This window comes from Leopardus geoffroyi, chromosome D2 (genome assembly GCF_018350155.1).
Source record: "Leopardus geoffroyi isolate Oge1 chromosome D2, O.geoffroyi_Oge1_pat1.0, whole genome shotgun sequence".
NCBI classification, from domain to species: domain Eukaryota; kingdom Metazoa; phylum Chordata; class Mammalia; order Carnivora; family Felidae; genus Leopardus; species Leopardus geoffroyi.
This window is the reverse complement of record NC_059334.1, coordinates 29,927,264-29,954,471: the sequence shown is the minus strand read 5'-3', so window position 1 is coordinate 29,954,471 and position 27,208 is coordinate 29,927,264. Positions and strand designations below refer to the sequence as shown.

The 27,208-nt window shown below is 38.9% G+C and overlaps 3 protein-coding genes across 11 annotated transcripts in view; 2 read left to right on the top strand and 1 right to left on the bottom strand.

Annotated features, from left to right (window-relative positions):
* Nucleotides 1–7,865, top strand: part of RUFY2 (RUN and FYVE domain containing 2) — a 50,692-nt gene extending 42,827 nt beyond the window's left edge. For all 5 annotated transcript variants that reach the window (XM_045437598.1, XM_045437599.1, XM_045437597.1 and 2 more), the window contains exons 17-18: nt 5,408–5,485; nt 5,572–7,865. In XM_045437598.1, the coding sequence (XP_045293554.1) occupies nt 5,408–5,485; nt 5,572–5,715 (222 nt within the window). In that variant the 3' untranslated portion in view covers nt 5,716–7,865. The remainder of the gene's footprint in view (nt 1–5,407; nt 5,486–5,571) is intronic.
* A 292-nt stretch (nt 7,866–8,157) lies between these two features.
* Nucleotides 8,158–20,651, bottom strand: HNRNPH3 (heterogeneous nuclear ribonucleoprotein H3). Of its 5 annotated transcripts, none has more exons than XM_045437603.1 (10): nt 20,440–20,651; nt 14,894–15,028; nt 14,239–14,377; nt 13,541–13,725; nt 13,002–13,088; nt 12,571–12,686; nt 10,819–10,954; nt 9,714–9,809; nt 9,544–9,636; nt 8,158–9,400 (listed from the first exon to the last, which is right to left on the bottom strand). In XM_045437603.1, exons 2-10 carry the CDS (start codon nt 15,003–15,005, stop codon nt 9,324–9,326), a joined length of 1,041 nt encoding a protein of 346 aa, XP_045293559.1. In that variant the 5' UTR covers nt 15,006–15,028; nt 20,440–20,651; the 3' UTR covers nt 8,158–9,323. The 5 variants fall into 5 exon arrangements, with proteins under 5 accessions (XP_045293559.1, XP_045293563.1, XP_045293561.1 ...); XM_045437607.1 differs by having other exon boundaries at nt 13,586–13,725; XM_045437605.1 differs by having other exon boundaries at nt 20,459–20,651.
* On the top strand, nt 18,698–26,290 carry LOC123577292. The gene is made up of 3 exons (XM_045439386.1): nt 18,698–18,718; nt 19,414–19,932; nt 24,906–26,290. Exons 1-3 carry the CDS (start codon nt 18,698–18,700, stop codon nt 25,026–25,028), a joined length of 663 nt encoding a protein of 220 aa, XP_045295342.1. The 3' UTR covers nt 25,029–26,290.
* The last annotated feature ends 918 nt before the right edge of the window (nt 26,291–27,208 follow it).

The following is a 27,208-nucleotide window of genomic DNA, read 5'->3' as shown; positions in this document are numbered from 1 at the left end:
GACAGAGAGAGATGAGCCTGAGCAGGGGAGGGGCAGAGAGAGGGGGAGACACAGAATCTGAAGCAGGCCCCAGGCTCTGAGCTGTCAGCACAGAGCCCGACACAGGGCTTGAACCCACAAACCGCGAGATCGTGACCTGAGCCGAAGTTGGATGCTTAACCAACTGAGCCACCCAGAAGCCTCATAGCTTCCCGTTTTAAAAAAATTTTTTTTTTTTTTTCAACGTTTATTTATTTTTTTGGGACAGAGAGAGACAGAGCATGAACGGGGGAGGGGCAGAGAGAGAGGGAGACACAGAATCGGAAACAGGCTCCAGGCTCTGAGCCATCAGCCCAGAGCCCGACGCGGGGCTCGAACTCACGGACCGCGAGATCGTGACCTGGCTGAAGTCGGACGCTTAACCGACTGCGCCACCCAGGCGCCCCAACCGTTTTTAAAAAGTTATTTATTTCGGGAGCCCTTGGGTGGCTCACTTGATTAAGTGTTTGACTTGTGATTTCAGCTCAGGTCATGATGTCATGGTTTGTGAGTTTGAACCCCATGTTGGGCTCTGTGCTGACAACGTGGAGCCTGCTTGGGATCCTCTCTCTCCCTCTGTCCCTCCCCTGCACATGCTTTCTCTTTCTCTGTCTCAAAACAAAATAATACACTTAAAAAAAATTAAGTAATCCCTACACCCAGTGTGGGGCCTGAAGTCACAACCACAAGGTCACGAGTTGCACGTTCCTCTGACTGAGCCAGCCATGTGCCTCCATTTTGTTTTTTATCAAAAAACATGAAAATGTTACATGTAAATAATTTAAAAGGTAAATTAGTGCTAGGAGGACTTAAAAAAAAAAATAGTAGCAGTCTCTTGTTCTTCATCCCCTTATGCCTTATCCACCCTAGCTCCTGCCACCTGAAGGGAGCTACTCTGAATTCTTTTGGTTATTTCTTCTGGCACTTATCCCCCTATTTCTAAATAATATGCAGTATAATTCACTCATTTATTTAAGACCTATTTTAGATATATATTATTATTTATTTCTTTGAGAGAGAGACAGACAGACAGAATATCCCCAGCAGGCTCCACGCTGTCAGCACAGAGCCCAAAGCGGAGCTTGAAAACGAACCATGAGATCATGACCTGAGCAGAAACCAAGAGTCAGGTGCTTAACCAACTGAGACACTCAGGCGCCCCTATTTTAGACCTGTCTATTGCCTGGTTAACATGGTAGATGAGGATTATTTGCTCACTCTCACCTTGGTCTGTTTGCTCTTCATCGTCCTCCCAATGTAATTAAGTAAAAGTTTCTGTAGAATTCATTTACTGGATATACTTTATTATGGCTATTGAAATATTCTTTGTTGGGCCGTGTGGTATATATTGTGACTATATTTTCTTTCTTGAACTACTTTTTTCCTCTGGAGTTAATAATTGCCTTAAAAGTTTTGTTGTATTTGAACATCAGAGTTTGCTCATACCTTTAAACACCTCTATAATATGCTTGATAAAAGTTTTCCACATGGTAAAATGAATCAGGTAATTATTTAATTTTTTTTTCCTTGGAGTCCTCCCTCCTGGAGTTCTTTGCTCTCCTGCTCCAGTCTGGTCTGGTTAGCCCTGTCTTGACATTTTCCTTTTCTTCCATTCTCAGAATTCCCTTTACCCTTCTTGAATGTTAGAGCTCCTGTTACCTGAACCCCTTAACTTCTTTCTTGGTTTACTCCCTTGTTTGGGACAATGCATTCTTTGATAGCTTCCTGGAAAATGTTGAATGAAGGTCAATGTTTTAAGAATTTGTGCATCTGCATAGATGCCTTTTATTTTGCTCTCACATTTTTTTGGATGGGTATGGGTGTCTGCCCAACTGTCATTATTTAAACTTTGTAAAATTTTTTTCATTATGACACATACCATGTATATAACTGTATTCATACAACTTAAAAATGATGGCATACTCTGTGACTTAGTTTATAGGGAGATTACATTCTCCTCTTTACAGTAGTAATTCTCTATTTTGTGTTAATCACTGTTGTTTTTCTTTATAGTTTTATCATTCTTGTCTATCTTTATAAAATATCTAGATTATTGTTTTTGTATACATATGAAAATGGATTTATTTATATGTGACTTAATTTTTCTTGTCCTTGCTATTGACCTGTTGATTGGGTCTGGGAGGGCTGTCCTCCAGTTTCTTACATTCTGGATTTTATCTGCTGTTTCATAGTAGCAAACTTGTTCCTCTGTCCTCTTATTGCCTGTAAACTGGAAATTAAACCTAAAAGGCTTGGTTAGATTCTGGTGCAGACTTCTCTGAGAATTTTTATCCCTGCTACCATATTTTTAATATTCAGCAGGCCTTATTTTTTTCCTTTTAAAATTAGCAATCTGCATTTTATCTCTGATGATATTCATTATAGTTTCTTTAAAGTTTTCTTTTGCTACTGCCATTCTGTCTTCTGAATTCCCTTCTTGGGTTTGTTTCTTTGGCTGAAGTACGTACTGCCTGTCATTCCTTAAATGTTGGAATATCCTCCCATCTCAATAAAGGCACAAAAAGTCTTGGAAGTCCTGTGTGTGTTGGCTGGGCGGATGAGAGTGGGTTGTTACGGTAAGCCTCACCATTGAGAAATCTGTTAACTCACAAACTGTTGGCCACCCTCTCCAAATTATGTTAATATCTATAGGACTTTTCTCTGGGGCAATTGAGTTTCTCCAGAGAAGGATCCTCTAATATCCTGTCTTGGGGGTGTAAGTTGGGCAGCTGACATTTTGGAATTGGACAGAGAATAATGGCCATGTTTACAGAATGATAGCTTCTAGTTTTGGCTCTGCTTGAAAACTGCTGTTTCCTTGAGGAGGCAACTTCAGCTCTCTGGACAAGTTTTCACATCTGTAAAATGGGAATGGAGTTGCTAATCTCTGAGGTCCCTTCCAGCTGATGCACAAGGCTTGCCCTGCAGTGTACACATACAGCCTTTCTATTTGGGAGACAGGCAGGGTGAATTCAGTCAGATTAAAATAAGATTGGAAGGCCAAGCTCTGATGTCAGAAAGATTAATTCTGAACCTAATGATGCTGCTTTGAAACCTGCTTCACATCAGGCTTGCCATCCCTTAAGGTATAGCTTGGCAGGAAGCAAATCTGCTTCCACTAGGTGACTTTTGGACATTTGGGAAGTCACTTTCCTTTTTAATGGCATTCATCAAGTTGCATTGGATTATTATTTTAAATGTTTTCTTTTTTATTTTTGAGAGAGAGCATGAGTGGGGAAGGGGCAGAGAGAGAGAGGGAGACACAGAATCCAAAGCAGGCTCTAGGCTCCAAGCTGTCAGCAAAGAGCCTGATGCTGAGCTCAAACCCACGAACCACGAGATCATGACCTGAGCTGAAGTTGGATGCTTAACCGACTGAGCCACCCAGGTGGCCCACACTGGATTATTTTTGAGTTCTCATCTTGCTCTAAAAAAAAATTGTACAATTCAAATCATTTTTTTTTTTTTTTTTTTAATTTTTTTTTTTCAACGTTTATTTATTTTTGGGACAGAGAGAGAAAGAGCATGAACGGGGGAGGGGCAGAGAGAGAGGGAGACACAGAATCGGAAATAGGCTCCAGGCTCTGAGCCATCAGCCCAGAGCCCGACGCGGGGCTCGAACTCACGGACCGCGAGATCGTGACCTGGCTGTAGTCGGACGCTTAACCGACTGCGCCACCCAGGTGCCCCTCATTTTTAAAAAATTTTTAAATATTTATTTTTGAGACAAAGCACAAGTATGGGGAGGGGCAGAGAAAGAGACACACACAGCATCCAGAGCAGGCTCCAGGCTCTGAGCTGTCAGCTCTAGTCAACACGGACTAGAACTCACGGACCGTGAGATCATGACCTGAGCCAAAGTCGGACGCTCAACCGACTGAACCACCCAGGTGCCCCCAAGTCATTTGATTCTTCACTGGTATTTGATAGTAGCTATCCAGGTTTTTTTCTTTTCTCTAGCTTACTTTAAGAATATATAATATATACATGTAATACATATGCAAAATATGTATTAACTGTTAATTCGTAATGCTTCTGGTCAACAGGTTTTTAAATGTAGTTAAACTTTGGGGAGTTCCAGATATACGTGGATTTTTTGCCTCTGTGGTGGATTGGCACCTCTAACCCCCAACTTGTTCAAGGATCTGCTTGGTTCTTTGGCATTGTGCCTTAGTCTGGGCTGTTTTAAAAAGGAACATGTGGTGAGATTAATCAGCAGCACTCAAGTATCTTCTCATTATAAAGCTGGCATCATCTAACAAAGTTTCTTTTGTAGGGAAAAAATGTTCTTAGCCAGGGTCTTGGATGGGTTAAGAATGGGTCAATTTAGAAATTTCAGGTGTCAAGTTAACTCTCACCGGTTAAAGACTACTTACATACATTTTCTACTTATCTACACAGTAGCTATTAAATTTGTTATATAACTTAAGGGAAATTAATAGTCATATAAAACAACGTAAGGTGGTATCTAAAATGACAACTTCAAACGTGATTTCCAAATTCTCTTCAAAGTTAAGGACTTATGGTGGTGTATGGTATACATTATGCGAAACTCATGCATTTCATAGTGAAAATGTATCCTTATTGTTGGACTAGATAATGTCCAAGGTTTTTTCTTTTTTTTTTTCTTTTCTTTTTTTTTTTAATGTTATTTTTGAGAGAGGGAGAGACAGAGTGCAAGCTGGGGAGGGGCAGAGAGAGAGAGGGAGACAAAGAATCCGAAGCAGGCTCCAGGCTCCGAGCTGTCCGCACAGAGCCTGACACGGGGCTCGAACTCACAAACCGTGAGATCATGACCTGAGCCAAAGTCGGATGCTTAACTGACTGAGCCACCCAGGCGCCCCGGTTTTTTCTTTCTTAAAGTGAACTCCCATCAATAGATTTAAAAACAAAAATCATGGAAATGTCCACATACAGTTGTACAGAGAAGTTAACCCAGTTTCAATATTTAACAATATATTGCCAATCTTATTTTATTTATAAATTTTTTTTTTCAACGTTTATTTATTTTTGGGACAGAGAGAGACAGAGCATGAACGGGGAAGGGGCAGAGAGAGAGGGAGACACAGAATCGGAAACAGGCTCCAGGCTCTGAGCCATCAGCCCAGAGCCCGACGCGGGGCTCGAACTCACAGACCGCGAGATCGTGACCTGGCCGAAGTCGGACGCTTAACCGACTGCGCCACCCAGGCGCCCCTCTTATTTTATTTATATTCAACCCCTACCCCTTCTTATCCAGATTATTTTGAAGCAAATCCCATACTTGTTTTTCTCTCCAACTATTTCAGTATTTCTATATATTCCTACAAGAGGTTCTTGGTTGAAAATGTTTTCACATGTAATTTTGATTAACACTTTGAGCATTAATATGCACACTTCTTCCTACTAGGGACTGGTTTGGTTGAAAGACAAAGAAGCAACACATTGTAAACTTTGTGAAAAGGAATTCTCACTCTCCAAGAGAAAGGTAAGGGAGATAGGAAGTGAATCCAAAAGCTTTGGTGCAAACATGTCTTCTAATTTTATTCATTCTTTGATTTTTCCATTTAATAGCACCACTGTAGAAACTGTGGGGAAATTTTCTGTAATGCTTGCTCTGACAATGAACTGCCGCTGCCTTCTTCACCAAAGCCAGTACGGGTTTGTGATTCCTGTCACGCATTGCTGATCCAGAGATGCTCATCTAACTTGCCATAAAACTCCAGAACTAAGCCCTTACGTATGAAAGTACCTACAATGGATGGTTAATGTATGAACCTGCATATGCTGTGTTTAGACAGTCCTTCTTAAGCAGCTTTCAGATGGTATTGGTTATCAGTTTTATCTTCCACACATTCATGGGAATTAGAAGCTATAGAATAGCTCATTGTTATTCAAGAACTTTCAACAGGGCATGCTTTAACTTTAGCTTAATTCCTGATTAACTTTTAACGCCATTTAAATCATGTAACTTTTAAGGCCATTTAAAAGGCCAGATAACAAAGCTCACACACACACACACACACACACACACACACACACGCCTTATTTTGTAAAGGCCTTCTGTAGGGGTGCATATTAATTCTCCAGATTGTCAAGTTGGCATTTGATGATGCCTGTAGTTTTAATGCACTTTAAAGTTTCACAGTTTTCAGAGAAAGATCAGAAATACATTGGACTTTTTGCAAGTATTAATATTCCAACTCAAGACTTTTCCTTAGCTTGCAAAGATTTCAACCTTAACTTTGTCCTTTCTGCCCTACTTCATTTGCCCGTCTTGCATTAGAAAAGGCCAGTACTTTATCCTATAGAATTTCCTTTTGGTCATCCTCTAATCATTAATGTATTTATTAGTACTTCTCAGATACAGTGGTTTAAAGAGGTATTATTTATTTTACCTCAATTTTTTCCTTTGAAAGGAAGTTAAAACTTACCCTCCTTTACCTTTCTTTTTACCAAAAAAAGAAAAAAGTTCTTACAGATCTTTCCATATGCTATACCTGCTAACACTGCTAGTTTTTTCAGGGAGGGCTCATACCTCTTTCAAAAGAAAAATCTGTCCCCAGAAAAAAGGTTTATTAATAGTAAGGGATTACAGGCTCCTGATTGGTTCTCCTCTGAGCATTAAAGGAGAAATCTAAAATAGCTAAACTTTGCCTTTGATAGGACTTGGGTAATTAACTTTATTAGATTTCCATTCTAGTGACTTTTAGGAAGCATTACATCATAGTGATCCACTACTGCAGTTATAAACACAGTGAACTCTTCACCATATAGTGAGAACCTCTAAGGCAGGATTCTTTCTGGAACAGATGATCTGGTCTCAGCCCTGCCATGAACACATGAACTATGTCAAGCATGAAAGATTCAGTGAACACTAATCCCATTATACTGCTTGTAGCATACCAAGAATATGTAAAGTTACCCTTGTATGAGTAATCTTTGAATAGCATCACCACTTGGGAGACCCCTCTTAGGTATTTTTAGCCATGCACTTTAAGTCTATGAATCTTTCACACAGATAGGAATTTATTAATCCTAGGAATAATATAGAGAACTAATCATGACCACTTCCCTCCTACCTAAAATGGTTACTTACTCTGCAGGATCATTTCCTCAGAATATACGTATTTTCACTTGGGTTTAAAAAATGAATTTTCTAAATTGCCAAAGTATGAAACCAGTATTTTACTTGCATTATTTTCTCCATATCCAGTTAGCTTTTGAGGTCTTCAGTTAGAACTGCTGTACAGATTTTTAGGTGGTCTTTCTTGAATGTCGACAGAAATATTGTCAAGAGATGAATTATATTCTTGAACTGTTTTGTATTGATGGGATGAATTAACATTTTTATGATTACTAAAAATGAGAATAAGCAGATATGAAATTTCAAATACTAGGTGTTTATTACTGTGCTTACTTACTAGAACAAATTTTTGAATGTGATTTTGCTTAAATTCCAAGGCTGGTTTCATTCAACAGACCATGATTTTCAGTCCCCTTTAAATTCATTATTCAAAACTCCCATTATCCCCATTGATTTGGGCTTTTTGTATGCAAGCCTTTGGGACAGCAATACAACTTGCTTCATTTAGTTTGGGCTCTCATTTAAGAACTATTTATTACTAAATTTTGGATTTTGTTATAAAACTTAATTTGTATTGTGAATCTACACTATTTGTCAAGATTTGCCCTCATAGAAACTATTTATGAATCTCACAAACCATTCCGTCTAGCCAGTACTACAGTAATGCTATGGTGGTGCCAAGGAATTGTAATTCTTACTCCGTGATGTTTTAAAACAAAATGTGAATTTTATAAACCAAATAAAAGATATGAAAAACTGCCCTTTGAAAGGCTAACTTGCATTTATGACTTTTATTTCTTGATTTTAATAGGGTAGTCCTGGGAAAATAAAAGCCCATAGGATCTTTAAAGGGTTAAGTGGTATGAGCCTAATACTTAAATGGATAATTAAGGGAGGAGTACAAGCATTAAAGAAGTCACTGCTCCATTTAAGCTAACACAGCTTCCTTCTCTAACAGCAGAAATCACTCCTTAGGAGTCACTTTGTCCAGTGTTCACGTAGATGCGGCACCTTTTACCAATATGATTTACAATCAGTAACCGACACAAAGCATTCTAGGACAGACCACACTATTATCTCCCATGTTGATATTTATTACATTAATAACATTTCTAGCAAAAACAAGTAACAAGGTCAATAACTGAATTCACATTGACAGGTTTCATTTTGATCCATTAGCCAATTTGGAAAAAAGCCATATTGATCAAAGGGATTAAAAGTAAAAAGCACCTTTTCCTTGCTACATATAGTATTTTTAAACACAATGGCTCTAAAACTCCAAACAGATATCAAATGCAAAATCCATCTTCCAGGACTCATTTTAATTGACTATCACATGGACTTGTCTCTTACATTTGTTTAATCATTTATACAGTTACTAAAAAACCATATACTTTAACTATTGGGCAGGAAAACTGAAAATAACAGCTGTGAGAATTATACTCCACAGTAAATACTTTTTGTACTGAATTCTCATGTCACTGAGAACCTTAACCTAGTCTAACATTTAGAGATAACTTACAACTATCATTTTTTGGGAAACATTTTTGGTACTTCAGTCAAGTGCTGAGTGAATCTTATTCTAAACTCTAGGGCTAGAATTTAAACTTCCAACACTCTCATCCCCAGGTAACACAATTAGGAATATTCAGAAATCCAGATACCTTTTAGATCTTCATTTCAGAGCTATGCTTGATAAATGACATTTGAAAAAGAATGACTAATATAGAAATTAGTGGAATTTATACTCCTGAAGCCACCTACACTCATCTTTAGGTTTTATATATTTACAGTATTGTCCAGGAGAAATTAAAAGAAAAAAGTTACACTATTTTCCAAGCTCTATTCCAGATGTCTGCTTATTAAAGACTTGTGGTTTATGCAAAGGTGAACCATTGTCCTCTAAAATTACACTATACTACTACTTGTAGAGCTAATAGTAAAATACATCAACCCAAATCTTATGAAAGCAGCACATCCTTAGGAGTAACTAGTATATAAAAAGTATCAACATCAGTGGTTTGAATATAAAAATTTATTTTTAAGTCAAAGTATGCAACAAATAAAACCTACAGAAAACAGATTTTCCCATCACAATCTGTTGCTTTACCAAATAATATTTTGAAAACACATTCCTTCAGTCATTATAAAGTTCTTAAAATACAAAAGAAATTAAATCTGTAAGAAAGTCTAGTAGACCAGACACTGTTGTCAGGACTTTGATGTTGGTGGTTATGCTTTAATACATCCCACGCCATCCACCTCCACTCATGCCACCTTGCCCATAGTAACCTCCACTGCCTCCACCGCCACGGCCTTTAAAAAAAAAAAACAAACAAAAAACACAAGAATTGTTTAGCAGGAAATATCAGTGCATACTACGTTAAAGATAACATGAGCTTAAAAATGTCCACACATGGGGACTAACAGATCAAACCACAGTAACCAAAGACACTTACCATAACCACCCAAGCCATCAGGAGTACCATATCCTCCACTGTAATTGTTACCCATTCCCATTCTTCCAACAGATCCATAACCTCCCTGATTATCTTAAAAAGAAAAAAAAAAAAAGTTTGAGATTGACTGTAAAATGTGTAACTCTGCTTATTTAAAAAACTTTACATACCCATTCCATCTCTGCCATAGCCTCCCATTCCAGAACCTCCCATTCCAGAACCGCCTCCAGGAGTAGAATTCAAGAAGAGTTCAATGTACCGATGCTCTTTAAGAAAAAAGAAAAGATTAATAGGGATGAAAGCAATGATGGATCAAATTTATCAATAAAAGCATAAAAATAATGACTAGCTAATATTAACCTGAAAGCATGTTTATAGACTTCCTATTTACAGACTTCCTAGTGGAGTGATAAAATGAATGCCAGATGGGCTACAAACCTAACTTACCAAGTTTGTTCAAATTATACAACCCTGAACAAGCAAAAACTGGATGAGGACTCTGTTTCCTCATCTATAAAAAGGGCTGATTCATTATTACAGAACCAGCTAGTGTACTTCTTAAAATCTATTCCATGTCCCCAGGGACACCTGGGTGGCTGGCTCAGTTGATTAAGCATCCATCCCACTCTTGACTTCGGCTCAGGTCATTATCTCATGGTCATGAGATCCATGAGACCAAGCCCTACATCAGGCTGTGTGTGCTGGGCATGGAGCCTGCTTGGGATATTCCTTCCCTCTGCCCTTCCCCTACACGTGCTCGCTTTCTCAAAAAAATGTATATTCCACGTCCAAGAACCAAATTAGAATCATGAAAGTAATGTCCACAAAAACCTATTTTCTACTGAGTACAAAATGATCTGTGTATAGTCAGATTTAGGAATCACTAGTCAGGGTAAAATTTAATATTTAAAATGGATTTGATAACATGCAGAAATAACTTCCCCGAGTTAGTTGACATATGGGTTAAGTGGTGAGTTGCAAATGGCATGGGAACTCAGGCAAATGCAAGTAACATACCTATTTTCCCTCATTAATAACTTACGCTGTAATAACCTGTCAAGTACTAAGCCTGAATTACCTTTTCATTAAAAAGGCCCGTAAAAAGCCTTTAAAAAGTCTAAACTTATTAGAGGCCATATGGTTTCAGGTCCCAATAACTGCCAAGAATTGTATCTACAGATCCTGTAACATCTTACATACGAGGAATTACAGATGAGAGTTATTTTAGAAATTCACACCTGAGAAATGAGTTAGCAAGCCAAAGATACCACTTACGCATGTTATTCTTATCTTTAGACATGGCAGCTACGGCATCTTCATGTGTCACAAATTCTACATCTGCTTCTCCTGTTGCTCTGCCATCAGCTCCAATATCAATATGCACTCGTATTGGATTTAGTGGTGAGAAGAACTAAACAAAACATTTGTTATTAATTTTTCTACTTAGATTATCAGAAGTAAATTACCACATACCCTTATGCATTAAAACAAACCTCTCTACTGCCCTGTATTGCAAGGCTAACAGATCAACTACAACGGTTCTGGGAATAATATAAAATTAGACACTTAGGGGAAAATGCAAAGAAATTCTCTTTAAAATAAGCTAATAATGGGCGCCTGGTGGCTCAGTTGGTTAAGTGTCTGACTTCACCTCAGGTCATGATCTCACTGCTTGTGAATTTGAGCCCCCACATTCTGCTCTGCTGACAGCTCAGAGCCTGGAGCCTGCTTCTGATGCTGTGTCTCCCTCTCTCTCTGCCCCTCTCCCGCGCTCTCAAAAATAAACATTAAAAATTTTAAAATAAGCTAATAAGAGTGCCTTGGTGGCTCAATTGTGGTTAAGTGTCCAACTCTTGATCTTGGCTCAGGTCTTGATCTCACGGTCATGATTTCAAGCCTTTTGTTGAGCTCCACCCAGTTTGGAGCCTACTTAAAAAAAAAATAACCTAAGTAAAAGAAAAAGCAAGCTAAGTGATATTAAAAGAAAAAAAAATTCTAACCCAAAACACAGTTCACTCTAAACAGAAAACGTGTCATATCCTACCACTAAGAGGGAGAGGAGTTAAGTCCTCTGTCCTCCCAAGAAAAGTATTTCGAAATTGCTAAAGGATAAATAGGTCACCTGACACTTAGAAACATGTGCAGAGAATTTAGGTGTTAGGATTTAGACCAATGGAATTTGATAAACCTATACCAACTATATGTGGACAGCTCCCAAAATATATTACTTAGTTCTAATCACAAGTTAACTAGGTTGAAGCAATCCTAAAAAGGTACTTAGGCCATCAGTTCCCAGTAAGATCTACAGCTAAATTCATTTTAGAACTAGACAGTAGTCTTGGCTTTGTAAGGCCCCCAGGATCTCTACGGCAACTACTCAGGAGGTAAGAATGGATGTGACTAGATGCACCTCGGCTGAAGTTTGCAGATTCTCTAACCAATTTGAAACCAACCAATTTCAAATCAGCATCTATGCCCATTATTTTCACAGCTCCTGTTTCTAATCACAATATAGCTAGAAAGTCAAACTAAACTTTGACTTGTTAATGTATTTCCACTTCCAAAACTTGACACAAGGGCAATAATATTCCAGTCATCTCTACTCTATGCTGATCACTTTTCACTAAATTTTTAAAAAAAGTTTACTTATTTGAAAGAGAGCATGAGGGGAGGAGGAGCAGAGAGGGAGAATCCTAAGCAGGCTCTGCATGGTCAGCACAGAGCCTGATGCAGGGCTCGAACCCCTGAAACCCTGAGATCATGACCTGGGCCAAAATCAAGAGTCAGACGCTTAACTGAGCCACCTAAGCATCTCTTCACTGAATTCTTAACTGGACTTTCTAAGTAAATCAATATACAATGGGCAAAAAAATATTCATTGATAAGGATATATATATATATGTATACATATTTATATATAGTATTAAAGGAATTCTGACATTAAAACTATAAAAAACATGAGTCCGTTTCACAATGCTTCAAAATTGGATACCAGAATAAAAACTATTAATTACTAAAATTACTCACATTAGCAATGTCATTTTCAGTTGCACGAAAAGGTAATCCTCTCATATGTACAAAATGACCACCATGAAATCCCGAACTTGCATCACCAGCTCCACCATAGCCGTGTCCTCCCATACCTAATATAATTTCCAAAGATTATAAATGGCTGATACATGTAAAGCCTTTTGACAACACTTCTTCTCTATACATAACTTTTCCTATTTATACCTTTTTCTTTGCCACCCAAGAAATCTTAACACAGTTGTTCTAAACATCAAATAAAGAATCATTCTGAATATCAAATACTGTAAGTATATATCTGTATAAAAGCCCCATGTACGGATGCACTGAAATATGACTTTTTATACAAGTCACTTAACCTATATTAAACCACAAATGGTAGTAAAATACTAATATGCACCTAAAAATGAATGTCTTTAATATTTATTTACCTCTTCCATCTCTCATTCTGTCATCGAAGCCATCATTTCCATAGCCATAATTATTATAGCCACCATAGTCATCAAAACCTCCATAACCTGTATAATTTAATGAGAAATACATGAATACACTTTCAAGAGATAAATTTTATAAATCCAGTTTATAGAAACATTCTGTGACAAGCAGTCTGGTTATCTTATTACAAAGTTTGCAACTCCCAACTCAGTGCATATGAAAAAAAGCAGTTAACAGTTGGTGGAAATAAAAAAATCTCAAAAGGATACATTTAGACTTCAAAATAACTTTCATTCTGACGTTAAACAGAAAATGTCAAAATATGCCAAAATCTTCATTTTAATTTCTGTATTATGTAGGTGCCAATATGTGCATCAATCAAGTCCCATAGCTGGCCATGGGAATTCATATTTTCATGAACAGGTTTTTAAAACCTAGTAGGTACTGAAATTACTGCCATTTCTATATTTCTTGACAAAGTGTCAGGAACATTAAGAAAATGACAACAGAACCTTTGTCCGTTAGATACACATACCACCATCATATCCATCACCTCCTCGTCGCATTCTGTCATACATACTTCCACGCCCAGCTCCATAATAACCCCCTCTTCCTCCTATCGGTCTATCATATGGTCCCGGTCGCTGGCCCAGCAATCTTCTTGGTGGATCATAAAATCCTTTGATTTCACTCCTGCTACTTCTGAAGATCTCAATATACCTATTTAAAAATGGTTTAAGGTACAAGTTTTAGCGTAAATGTATTAGAATAAATAAGATACTTGGCAAAAATGCAGTAAGTTTTTCTACATCTAGATACATAACCCAATTTAAATTGCCTAAATACACCATAAATTAACATTTTTTTACACCTACAAACTTAAATAATTAATATTTAAGTTTTACATAAATAAATTAGTCATTTGAAAACAATTCATAATAATTTTAGCTTGTTTCCTTTAGTACATCATAGGTGTTTAGAGAAAATAGCTGATTATAAAAAAGCATTTATCAACATCCTATAGAGAAATGGAAACAATCTAATTTTAATTTAAGCAAACTATTAGCATTAATTCCCCACCCAAATCTGTAGTTTCCAAGTTAAATTTAGATAATTATCAATTCTTTTAAACTACCCCAGAAAAATGTTATTGTAACCCCCCCATTTAAGCAATAGTGACCCACAACCCCCAAAAATAAAAATTTAACACCATCCCAAACTCTCCATCCCCACCTGTGCCCTATTCTTTCCTTGTGTTTCCCCAGAGCATTTTCTGCTATCTCCTTTGAAGCAAACTGCACGAAGGCCTCCCCTGTGCTTCTCCCCTGGTAGTCCATCGTCAATGTTATCCCATTTGGCACGATTTCCAACCCTTTAACCCAAGGACAAATAACCCCATCAAGGGGAACAGTGTTAAAGGCTGAAACATTCCCATCTGAATCAAATATTTAAAACAAGTCTAAACAAAACAAAACAAACAAAACAAAAAAGCTTAAGTTTCCCATCACCCCATAATACAAGCGGAAGATTTTTTTCAAATATTACTGGATTACATATTTTTGCAACCAGTGTCTTTTTTAAATTACATACACTAAAAGCTCACCTATATTACATTAAAAAAGCCAAATCAAATTTATGCTCCATATAATTCATGGTTCATCACACATAATTACTCAATTAAGTTCACTGCACATTAGTTAGGTTTTACATATTCTACACATTCTGTACTGAATATTAACTGGAGCATATTTCATAACATAATACATTAACCAAGATACTATACTCAAAAAGACCCCAAAACAAATGGGTTTTACAAACTAAAAACTGAGTAATATAATAAAAATATATAATTAAAATACTACTAAACTTTGACTAATACTAGAGGTACCTTGAAAGAACTGAACTATTTCCTCTTTGCTGCAACCAAATGGCAGTCCACGAAGTCGTACTGTCCCATCACTAGCGTCATTTGGACCATTATGTTTCATAACCCAATCCATCTCAATAACGTTTGATTTAAACGCTATAAAAAATAAACAAGCACATAAAGCAGTCAATCAAAATATACTCTTGCTACAGGCACTGAAGAAACACCACTCAGTGGTGTACAACAGGAAATGTAACATATGGCTTGTTGACAATGCAAAGGCAAAACACCTTCCCATTTTGGGGTTGGCAAAAAGGGAAAAGTGAGTGAAACCTGTCCCACCACCCACAAAGTACTGAATTTCTAAGGCCCAAATATTTTATAATGCCCAATCTTAAGAAAACTTACACAATTTCAGATTAGTCTTCAAATTCCATTTCCTGTCACCTTATTGTCAACTCTAGCCTTTTCCTCATTTCTCCAATTTTCATTCACTTTTCAGGTTTTATTATTCATTTGAATCATTATGCAAATTCTTTAAAACTTAATTACTCAAAAGCTGCACATACCACCAGTGTCCACTTACAGCAAGAGCCTAAGTCAAAAGTTCAATGAGTACTTCCTTCAATATTAGAAAAATGGCATTACAAAAGTCGTAACTTTTTAGATGCACTTTAAATCTCAACAAATTGCTTTTGAAGGAGGGGAAAAAATTCCTATCTCTACTTTAAATCTAAACACTTCTCAAAAGCAAGTTTTAAAATGACTTAATTAGGGTAAGTTTTAAAATCGGGGTAAAAGGCCTCAAAAGGCCTTCCAACAGTCTTTTTTGAAGCTACCTGTTTGGAGTATATTAAAGATGAGTTTACTCACTGCTTTACTTTTAAACACAATTTTAAAAGGCAACACATTCACTTTTTTTTTTAGGGTACAGTAAGAAGCCCTCCTAGCCTTCCAAAAAGAACCCATCCACACCCAGCTCCCTTCCCAAGAGACAACCATCCTTTTAGAATTCCAGTACATTTTAAAGAGGCTAATGCAGAAGTCCTTCAGCTGCAGAAACTTACCAGACGTTACAAATTTCACTAAGCAGCTGTAGGAATCCTACTCACCTGAGTATTTCAAACCTTTCCCTCACCACCTCCTCCCCTGTAAACAAAACAATTTGTTCACTTGATTCCTTTACGCTTGAAGGTATTCCACAACAGTGTTCACTAATATTTAATTTCACACCATCTAATTATCAGTGCAACTGTGAGCATTAGCATCTGCAAAAAGTAAATTATTTTTTTTTTGCTAGAATTGGTACATTTAAAAAAAAGCTAACGGACAAATTTTCCAGATGTGGTTATTAAATACCTCTGCATGTAAATAACAACTTTGAGACTTGTTTTGTGGTTTTAAAAATCCTGGGAGGCACTCTAGACACAGACACCAAAGTGGGAAGATTTTGAATTTTTTTTTTTATCAGATGTTAACTGATTTTTACGCACATGAATACTTGATGTGAATTTTTAAGAAAACAAACAAAAAATCATTAAAAAAACCCCTGGTTTTGAATCCCTATTCTGCCACTCAATGGCTGATGTAAGCAAACTTCTTAACCTCTCTGTTCAACTGTAAAATACAGATAGCACAGGTGCTTATACTTCACCGGACTGTTACTTTTAAGACTCGTTTATACTGCTTGGTCCGTAGCATGGTTAATCATTCAATGGTAGTCACTGGGTTTTAAAAGGGCCCTGTATAACTACTGAATTATACCACAAACAAAATAAAGAAACCTTAATTAAAGGACAGAAAACTATCCTGGGTCTTGACATACAGATAGTTAAAGTCTTTTCCATAGTCAACATAGGCTTAAGCTTTCAAGCTTCCTAAGGAAGGATTGTGTCCAAGGCAGAGGAAAAAGGAGGGCTTTTTGGAAATGTTTTCTATAGCACCTATTAGATAAAAAGCAGAGTAGTCCTGAAAAAAGTAGACCCTGAATCAGTTTGAGAAAAAGTTACGACATTTTGAAGATCTCTACCATTTTCTTAAAAAAAACCCCAGAAGACTTTAAAAAATGGCATCAACTTAAAAAAATTCCTATAAAAGATGACTCAATAGAAAAAAAAAAAGGATGTAACATCAAATGTTACTTCTTATGAAACATGTAAGTAGTTTGCAAAATCAATTTAATGTGTTGTAAAAAGACCTTGGTGTGACGCTTTTTATTATTTAGCATGTTTCTTTCTTCAAAGTAAAGATACTTTGTTTTGGGAACAAACAAAAAGATGGTAACTGACTTATCTTCACTATAAACTTTAGCCCTTTCTAAGAAACACAAGCAAGCACACTAGTTTTGATTTTTGGATCAGTCTATACTAAAAAGACCTATACAAAACTAACAAAATATTAAGCCTGTAAAAAACACAATAATAAACTTAACACAATTTTTTTTTTTTTTTTAAATTTTTTTTTTTTTTTTCAACGTTTATTTATTTTTGGGACAGAGAGAGACAGAGCCTGAACGGGGGAGGGGCAGAGAGAGAGGGAGACACAGAATCGGAAACAGGCTCCAGGCTCTGAGCCATCAGCCCAGAGCCCGACGCGGGGCTCGAACTCGTGGACCACGAGATCGTGACCTGGCTGAAGTCAGACGCTTAACCGACTGCGCCACCCAGGCGCCTCAAACTTAACACAATTTTAAGTGGAGAAAAAGTTAACCAGATTCAGAGGACAAACTATTTCACAGGATGCCTCTTCTCCACTCTACATGTATGAAGACTACACAATTTTAAAAGCCACACTTGATTATTCCTTCAAAACTCAAAATTTGAGTCTAGAATTCTACTTACAAAACAAAACCAAGACAAACTCTGAAAACATACAAAAAGACAATTTGCTCTAATACGTTAATAAAGTGGTCTCAGACACTACCTAGAGTCTACCAATTATTCAGGATAATCCATCTCGACCTTTCTTTGCAAGAGTTTCACGACTAATCCCAATTCTGCTTTAAGACTTCCAAGTGTTAGCACCAATTAAAAATACCAGCAGCTGAACTAGTACAACTGAAGTCACTTTTGAGTGAGACTTTAATTTCCTAAACATGATATTAAGTGAAAGAAGCCAGTCACAAAAGTCCACATGATTTTAAATAGGTGAAGTTTATGGTATGTGAATTCTATCTCCAAGTTGCTAAGCATCTAAGAGGTTAAATGAAATATAAAATTCCTTTATTACACAGAGGCATACACTATCTTCTGAAATATAATGAAGTTAGGGTTTGATGTAACAATAAATAACTTTATAAATGGTAGCTCACTGGTCTTAAAAAATGAGAACGAGGGGCGCCTGGGTGGCGCAGTCGGTTAAGCGTCCGACTTCAGCCAGGTCACGATCTCGAGGTCCGTGAGTTCGAGCCCCGCGAGTTCGAGCCCCGCGTCGGGCTCTGGGCTGATGGCTCAGAGCCTGGAGCCTGTTTCCGATTCTGTGTCTCCCTCTCTCTCTGACCCTCCCCGTTCATGCTCTGTCTCTCTCTGTCCCAAAAATAAATAAACGTTGAAAAAAAAAAAATTTAAAAAAAAAAAAAAATGAGAACGAACTTCAAATTTTGGCAATAAAGTGATAATTAAACTGAACATCTTACATCATTTCCCCTTGCCAATGTGTTTGCTCCTTAATTATCAGTAGAAAAGGTAGACACACCACTAATACCTAAAGGAGATGTTAAGTCCCTAAAATTATAAAGGAGTTCTTTTTTAAAACAAAGTTTACCATCACCTATTGCAGCTCAGCCACTTGTATACCAAAATAAGATCAAAAAAAGAAAAAAAGAACATGGTTATTAAAAATATAAAGGTAATTAGTAATCAGATGGATTTCCAGATTATGCAGGTGAAAGGACACAAAAAAAGGTTTCTAGGGTAATCCAATTAGGAAAGCCATTATATCATGTACTACTTTACAGAAAACTCTAGGCTTTTTCAAAGGCTACTAAAATCAGACCATCTTCAACAATAGGAAGGTTTTTTGTTTTTAAAGCTGAAAAAAGTAGGTAATAAGAGTTCTTGTAAGGACGCATATTCATTATCGGGAACTCTTCATAAAATTCTCAGGCCCTGACTCACTTTTTTAGGTACTCGGTGAAAATTACGGACCTAGCTTCTCTGTACAGTTCTAAGGAACCCCCGCCCCCCCATCACACCACCACGTGACTGGGCTTTCGGTTTGTTTTTTTTTGTTGTTGAGTAGGCTTTTTTTCTTGGCCAAACTATCACCGCTGTCCTATACTAAATAAATAACATGCTTAGCTGCCAAAAGAAAATAAATGCTAACTGTATTTTGATGTATTTTACTTCTACAGCCTCTCTGCACAACATACAACTCTTGGAGACTTAATATTGAAAGTAATTAAATTCCTACACAAATTTATGCCATCACTGTTTTAACTGCTTCCCAAAGGTAAAACTCCTACTTACATTATTACTCAGTGTAGTGCCAAACTACACAAAACCCACTGCTAAACCACCCACCCCTGCCCAAAAGTTCAAAAGGCTGTTATCAGAGTTTACTGGACCCGAACGATTAAGTTGCCCATTTCACATTCCTACTGGAAGTCACCCGCTTTCCTTCTTACAAAAACAATCACCCACAAAGTCTTTACGTTTAAGAGAAATGTGAGAAGAATAAAACCCTCTGGAGAATCAGTACGTACTCTTTTCGAAGTTCCAAATCTGGAATATAAGGGCCGGCTAAGCGTCCTTTATTCCTCCCCGGAGACTTTTCGTTTATCTAGCTGCCCTAGAGACCGGAGAGCTAAGGAGGGTACGCCCCTTCCCCCCCGCCCCCCCATCTCTCCGTCCGGCAGCCAAGCCTGGCTTAAAAACCTTCGCCACCGGGCGGCGGAATTACAAAGGAGGCCGTCTGCCTCCTTTGTCCTGGATTTGGGAGTTGAGCGCCTTCGTCGCCATTGGCTTTCCTCCCCCAGCTCCAGCCTCTCTCATCTTGGGAATCTGCGTCAGAAGTCACTCGCAGTCCCGCCAGCCCAGGGTAGCCCAGCCGAAACTGCGGAGGTAGGGAGGCCGCGGTGGGAGGCCAGGCCCATCCGGCGCCATTTCCATCGGGAGCGCGCCCGCCAGCCCAGACCCTTCCCCCCCTTCCCGCCCCACCAAGTGCCCAACCTTTCCCTGCTCGCTTCGCTCCCCTTCCGGGGGCGCTGTGACCTCCCCCCGGCCTTCTAAATCAGTTTTAGGAAGCTTAGGGGCAAAAAAGTAGAAAGAGGGGGAAGGGCGGGAAGCCGAAGTGGCCGCGCCACCGTACCCAAAATGGCGGAGGCCAAACCAGCAGGGAAAGAGGGGAAATGCTGGATGACTCCCACTTCGGGCCTCAGTTTCGTCCACTGAATTTCACCTGAGCAAGTTCTCCCCCACCGCAGGCCGCCCTCCTTGAAGTGGGAGATCGCCTGGGAGGCGCAGTGTGACCGCCTCCGAGCAGCGACCTCCACACTTCCCCCCCCCCCCCCTCAGTCTCTCTTTCGTCCTTCTCCCGACTCCGCTCTCGAAACCACCAGCCCAACCTACCCCCTTTTACTTCAGATACCCTGTCGGGCGACAGTAACGCCGACTCTGGCGCTCGAGGGGTCGGTCGTGAAGAGGAAGAAGTCGCTCGCCTCGTGTAGCGCTCACCACAACGGTTCTTCCAACCGTCTCAGGCGGTGGCAACCGCTAAGGGAGCTGCGCAGCAGAGCGACTGGCTTGGGGGGATGGGAGAGAGCGAGCGAGAAGGAGGGGGTGGGGCGAGAGCAACGAAGACCAGCTACCCGCTCTCGCGAGACCTGGGAGTCGCTCCCGCCTTGGCGCTGGAGGCAAGAAGTGCGCATGCGAGCTGGTGGGCCGACCAATTTGTTTGAGGAGGAGGTGGGGAGAGTGGGAGAGGAAGTCTAGTTAGACGCGCGGGTTACTGTAAAACTGTTAAATGCTCAGAGCTCACCTTTCTGCCCATTCGGGGAGGATGTGAAGTGGCAGTTGCAGCCAGTGTGTGTTGAAGGAACCATGGTGTCGCAGTTTGGAAAAGTTTTCCAGTACTCTGTCCCCACCAAAAACAAATTCGATAGAGTCCCCACCCTAACCCCTCCCCCCACCCTCGTCACCTGCAGGGAAAGGATGCCATGTGATACGGAGGCCAAATGCGGAGAGGGATTTTCTTGTCAGGTTTGCGTTATGCGGTAAAAATATTGTTTCCCTGCTGCGAAGACACCATAGTGGGTACCAGGCCCCCATTCCGCCTCTAATCTGGGGCTCCTCCTTCCCTGTAGTGGCGCTAGGGCACCGGGCCCAGCCCCCTACCCACAGGCGGGCCTCCTCCCTGAGGGGCTTCTTGATAAACCCCCTCCCCCCTACTAGTCCCACGAGAAAGTTCATCTCTCCACTTGTCTATATTGACGTATAATATGCAGTGTTATATTAGTTTCAGGTATACAACAATGATTTGGTAATTATGTATATACATACTACTCAGTGCTTACCAGGAAGCACTGTACCTCTTAATCCCCTTTATCTATTTCACCCATCCCCTCACCCACCTCCCCTCTGGCAGCCACCAGTTTGTTCTCCCTTTGGAGGAGTCCATTTGTTATTTTTTGTTTGTTAGTTTCATCTCTCCCACTTTATAACCTGGGGCATGGATCAGGTGCTGAGGACTGACAACTTAGGGTTGTTTTATAAACAGGGCTTTGCGTTCTTGAAAATTGCAGTGCAAATGACACCTACCTAGTATTTTTTGGTTGTGCTGTCCTACGCCAAGTCCTTAGGGACACGTTATGGCTTTTTTTTTTTTTTTAATTAAAAAAATTCCAAGCCAAATTTCTGTTGAATGGGTGCAGGCCAGTCCTGGTAAAGAGATCAGTGCAAGTGCAAACATAGGAACTGTACATGAAGTGCAAGAGAGGGAAAGAAATGAATTTGAACACAGGGATGTTCCTGTAGTTGGAAATGTGGACAATGCTGATGAGGGCTACTAAGGCAAGCTGAGGGCTAAGCACAAACTAGCACAATCCCCCCCACCCTCAGGTGGGATATGTGTGATATTCCTCAGGTACCCCTGGCTGCCCAAAAACAAAGGAAAGGACAGAAATCAAATGGTTAAACTTATAGTTTCCATCAGTTTACAGATATCTCATCAATAGCATAATCTCCGGGAACTCCCTACTATCTTAATGATAATGCTTTGCTAGAGGTAAAAAACAACCTTAGTTTGGCAACACCTAGGCTTCCAGTAATCTGTAAATCCTCTTTAGTATATGGAAATCCCTTTAAGAAACTTTCTTTTGACTTCAGCTCCCCCACCTCCACAGTATATAAGCAGTCACTCTGCACAACCCCAGTGCATCTCTTTCTCTGCCCACGGATTTTGTCCTGTGCTTTAATAAAATCACCTTTTTGCACCAAAGATGTCTTCAAGAATTCTTTCTTGGCCGTCAGCTCTGAACCCCACCATCACACTAAAACCCCAACAATACTAGGTTGCAGACCTTTAGTATCCAGTCAAAGACTTTGTACGTTCTACTATAGAAGTTGGGAAGACCTTGAAGGGGTATAAGGGGTGTTAGCAGTGGAGAAGCTTGAATAATTTTTTACCCCATGAGATCTGCAATGTGTAAGGTGTAGGCCAGAGACCAGTTACCTGCATATAATGGAAATCTCCATTTATGGTTTAATTCAGCCTCAAACCTGCTTAAGACAAATGTAGGACAGTAAGAATTGGCTAGGTCATAATGCCCTAATTTTCTTGAGCCCACTCCCTCAAAATACCTCTTGGAGAAAGGGGGATGGGACAGTGTGGTCATTATTACAAGACACAGAAAAACAAAACCTGGATAACATAACATTATGATTCATATTTATTAAGAGCTTGCTTGAGCTAGTGTTGTGCTTAATTCACTGACTCCTTACAATCTAAAGGATAATTATTGTCCCCATTTTACAGATCAGATGCGTGAGTTTAGAAGTACAAAAGTTGGGGCACCTGGGTGGCTCAGTGGGTTGTGTCTGATTCTTGACTTCTGCTCAGATCATAATCTCATGGTTCATGGGTTTGAGCCCCAAGTTGGACTCTGTACTGACAGCACGAAGCCTGCTTGGGATTCTCTCTCCCCCCCTCTCTCTGTCCCTCCCCTGCTTGTGCTCTCTCTCTCTCCCTCTCTCTCTCAAAATAAATAAACATTAAAAAAAAAAAGAGGGGGGCGGCTGGGTGGCTGAGTCAGTTGGGTGTCCAACTTTGGCTCAGGTCATGATCTTACAGTTCGTGGGTTTGAGCCCCGTGTTGGGCTCTGTGCTGAAAGCTTGGATCCTGGAGCCTGTTTCAGATTCTGTCTCCCTCTCTCTCTGCCCCTTCCCCACTCATGATCTGTCTCTCTGTCTCTCAAGAATGAATGTTAAAAAAAAAAAAAAATCTTAAAAAAAATTAAAAACTTAAAAAAAAAGAGGAAGTACAAAAAGTTGCTCAAGGTCATACACCTAGTAATGGAAGCTAGGATTTGAATCAAAATGGTTTTACTGTAGGGGCTAGGGTCTTAAAGCATTCTAGACCTTCCTGGGGTTGCAAATAACCTAACCCTATGCATTAAGGGAACAAGCATCATTTTAGGCAAATTGAAGTTACTTAACAAACATTACCATCTCAGGAGACAGTTCATTGGCTGGAGACTTTTTTTTTTAATGTTTTATTTATTTATTTATTTGTTTGTTTATTTATTTATTTATTGAGAGAGAGAGAGAGAGAGAGAGAAGAGGGGCAGAGACACACACACACACAGAATTTGAAGCAGGTGCCAGGCTCCAAGCCGGCAGCACAGAGCCCAACGTGGGGCTCAAACTCCTGAACCGTGAGATCCGTGACCTGAGCTGAAGTTTGTCGCTTAACCAACTGAGCCACCATTATGCTCCTGGCTAGAGATGTTTGAAGAGGCCTGAAACTTGATGTACTGGTGTCACTGACACCTTCAGCCCCTCTCCTCAAAAAAAAAAATTGCTATGTTAGTAAGACTCTTAAGCTCCCACACTTCAGATGGAGTTCTTCCTGGGTTCTAGTTACATCACTACTTTACCTTTTCAGTCTTTCAACTTGATTTGGCAGATGGAATGCTGTAATCCCTTTTACCTCTTGCCTGAATTCAAATAATACATTTAGTGCCTGATTGAGTTTGGCATTCTTTCCACATACTTAATTTGTATGGTTCTGGGCCACAATCCTTAAATCATTCTAATGGCTTTTCACCACTGAACTGCAATGTTTTCTTTGTGTTTTGGCCACAATTCCTGTATATTGGGCACTTTGTTGTTTGCCAGTGTAAATTCTTAGGAAGGACTTGAAATTAGTACATGTATTCCTTTTGCTTTTTTATTACAGCAAGTAGGAAGCTTTGAATTAAAAAAAAGTACACTAGGGGCACCTGAATGGCTCAGTTGGTTGAGCATCCGATTTCAGATCATGATCTCACGGTGTGTGAGTTCAAGCCCCGCATCAGGGGGCTGTCAGTGTGGAGTCTACTTTGTACCCTCTGTCCCCCCATCTCTCTGCCCCTCTCTTGCTTGCGCTCTCTCTCTCAAAAATAAAAAAAAAGGACACTAATTTTGGGACAAATGTAATTTTAAAAAATATTTTCTTTTTATTATTATTATTTTTTAAAGTAATCTCTACACCCAGTGTGGGGCTTGAACCCACACCCTGAGATCAAGAGTTGCATGCTCCACTGACTGAGCCAGACAGGTGCCCTAGAGGCAAACCTAATTTTTATTTGGCTTCCTATTTTACTATTTTTCTCAAAAGAAAAAAAAAAGTCTATCTACTATTCCCATTGGCAAATTGAATCCTGTAAGTCTTGGTGGATTGGTTCATCACTGCTCCAGTGATCCCTACAGATTGTTTCCAGATTGATCTCTGTGGAATTGTTTCCATAGAGATGGTTAGAACTAAGGGCTCCGAGCTGCTTTTGAGATTTTGTTTTCTCTTTGTCTTCCTTTTGGTCATTACAGTACTTTTCTATTAGTACAGAGATCAGAGGAACTCCGGAGAGGATCTTGTTGGAGGCCATAATGAGAGAAAAATGAAAAAGGAGAGGAAATGGAAGTACCCACACTCCCCAGAGGAAAACAAGACAACAAATATGTAATCATGTATTACACCATCAGGATGAAGAGGAGAGGAAAATTCCATGCAGAGCCCAGAGAAACAAAAAGAAAGAGAAATTGAAAGAGATTGCACCCTGCTGGGAGAGGGAAGACACATTCACTAAAAATTAGTTAAGATAATTGTTCACATACCTCCAATAGCATTCTAAAATAACATAAAAACTGGATTTTACCATAATCTTTTTGCCATTATGAAAAGCAAATAAACTAAAAAAAAAAAGTAGCAAAACCCACAAATAAGTTTCTAGGGGTGTGTTTATAAAGTAGTTGATGCCTTTGAACACTAAATCTGTCTTACTAAGGTTTTGTAAAATGCTTGTTCTTTGATTTATATCATACTTATCTAGTGTCTTTGGAAAGCAGTGATCTTCCTTGTCATGATTCAAAATTATTTCTCAAGACAAGGTTTCATTACATAGTTTACATTCTTGATACTTTTTGTTTCTTTAAGTCACTTTTAACTGTTCATTCTGGGACTAGGGAAACCAAAATATTTCACCCAATTTCAATTATACACTAAGTAAACAAATGGAAACTTAAAAGGAAGAAAGCACCTAACACACCCTTTTTCTATTTTTTGGAAATAATTAGAAGTATTGAACATTCTTTCTGTTCTAGTGGATTATTGTGAAGAATAGAGACAACAGCTACAAAAGTTAGCCACGTAGGAATTTAAATCAAATTATTGTACAACTTTTAATGTGTCATAAGCACATTAATAACTTAGAAATAGCACAGATAATACAGTAGCAGACTGTTTCCCCATACACATGATTTTCAGTTTCTGAGTGATAAATGAAAATATAATTTTCATTATATATGTACCTATGTATCTCCATATACAATGATGATTATATTGGGGGTAGAGCACTTTAAGTAACTAGTTTTCAATACAGGCTAGCAAGTTATTATTTTATGGGCCAAAAAATAGAAGAACCAAGAGATAAATTAATGCTTCAAATTTTACAAAGAAATTCAATGGCAAAACTTAGTATGGTCTTCATAATCGAGGCTTTAGTTCCAATCTCAGCTTTGACACTTCCCTACCAGCTGCTTGATTCTGAGGCATTTAACTTTTCTGAACCTCAGTTTTCAATCTCTAAAGTGGGTTGTTAGGTTGTTATATAGGATAGAGATTAGTAGCAAATAATTCTAGTCATATCCTCTTTCATGTGTGTCCCATCGTTGTTAATAAATTTGGCTCATTCTTGTTGAATTTTTATTAAATATGGTGTTCTAAGCACTGTGTTGCAGGGCAGCAAATTATTCCAAGGAAATCTGTGAACTCATATGAATACCAAGTATCACCTCTGGACAGAATAAGTAATATGTCACATGTAATGTATTGTTGTTTTTCTAATATAGGCAGACATGGTTGCTGTTGATACAATGGAAATTGAGGAGCATATAGGTACTCCATTAAATAAATATATTAAACTATAGAAAGTACTCAAATAAGGTAAGCATAGAGTGTTTGAGGAACATAGAGTAAGACCATTAGCATAACCGGAGATAACTCCTGAGCTAAAAACTGGATAATAAGTAAAATTTACCTAGAAAAGGCATTCAAGGCTGAGGACACAAGAGGATCCAAGGCATGGAGGCAGGAAATAATTTGATAGAAGTGGGAATTCTAAGCAGCTGGAGCACTGCAAAATAAAGGAAGGGTATAGGTAGTAACCAGATCTTGGGGGAGTTTTTATGCTACCTTGTAGAGCTTGGCTTTTGTTTTTAGATTGAGATCAACCTCAGATTATATACTTCTGGCTGAAGTACGGAGGGTGGATGTCGAGAGGAGAAGAGAGAAGACTAGGAGAAGGCTCAGCAGAGATGATGAGGCCTTAAACTAGAACAGTAAGGATAGATATATAAGAGGATGTCTTCAAGAAATATTTATTTTCAAATGTTTATTTATTTATTTTGAGAGAGAGAAAGGTGGGGGAGGGACTGAGAGGGAGAGAGAGAGAGAGAGAGAGAGAGAATCCCAAGCAGGATCTGTACTGTCAACAGAGCCTGACTTGGGGCTTGAACTCATGAAACCATGAGATCATTACCTGAGCCGAAATCAAGAGATGTATGCTTAACCGACTGAGCCACCCAGGTGCCCCTGGGAATTAATAAATGTAAAAGAAAATGAAGAGACTTATTTATGGCCTAACAT

Coding starts and splice junctions, on each gene's coding strand:
- HNRNPH3 (XM_045437603.1), bottom strand. CDS start 15,005: ATGGATTGGGTTATGAAACATAATGGTCCAAATGACGCTAGTGATGGG. Junction 12,687..13,001: donor CAGAATGAGAGATGGAAGAG/GTAAATAAATAT, acceptor AAATTATATTAG/GTATGGGAGGACACGGCTAT. Junction 10,955..12,570: donor CTGAAAATGACATTGCTAAT/GTGAGTAATTTT, acceptor TGTTTTGTTTAG/TTCTTCTCACCACTAAATCC.
- LOC123577292 (XM_045439386.1), top strand. CDS start 18,698: ATGGTTATTAAAAATATAAAG. Junction 18,719..19,413: donor TGGTTATTAAAAATATAAAG/GTAATTAGTAAT, acceptor AAAGTTCAAAAG/GCTGTTATCAGAGTTTACTG. Junction 19,933..24,905: donor GCCCAGCCGAAACTGCGGAG/GTAGGGAGGCCG, acceptor CTTTTCTATTAG/TACAGAGATCAGAGGAACTC.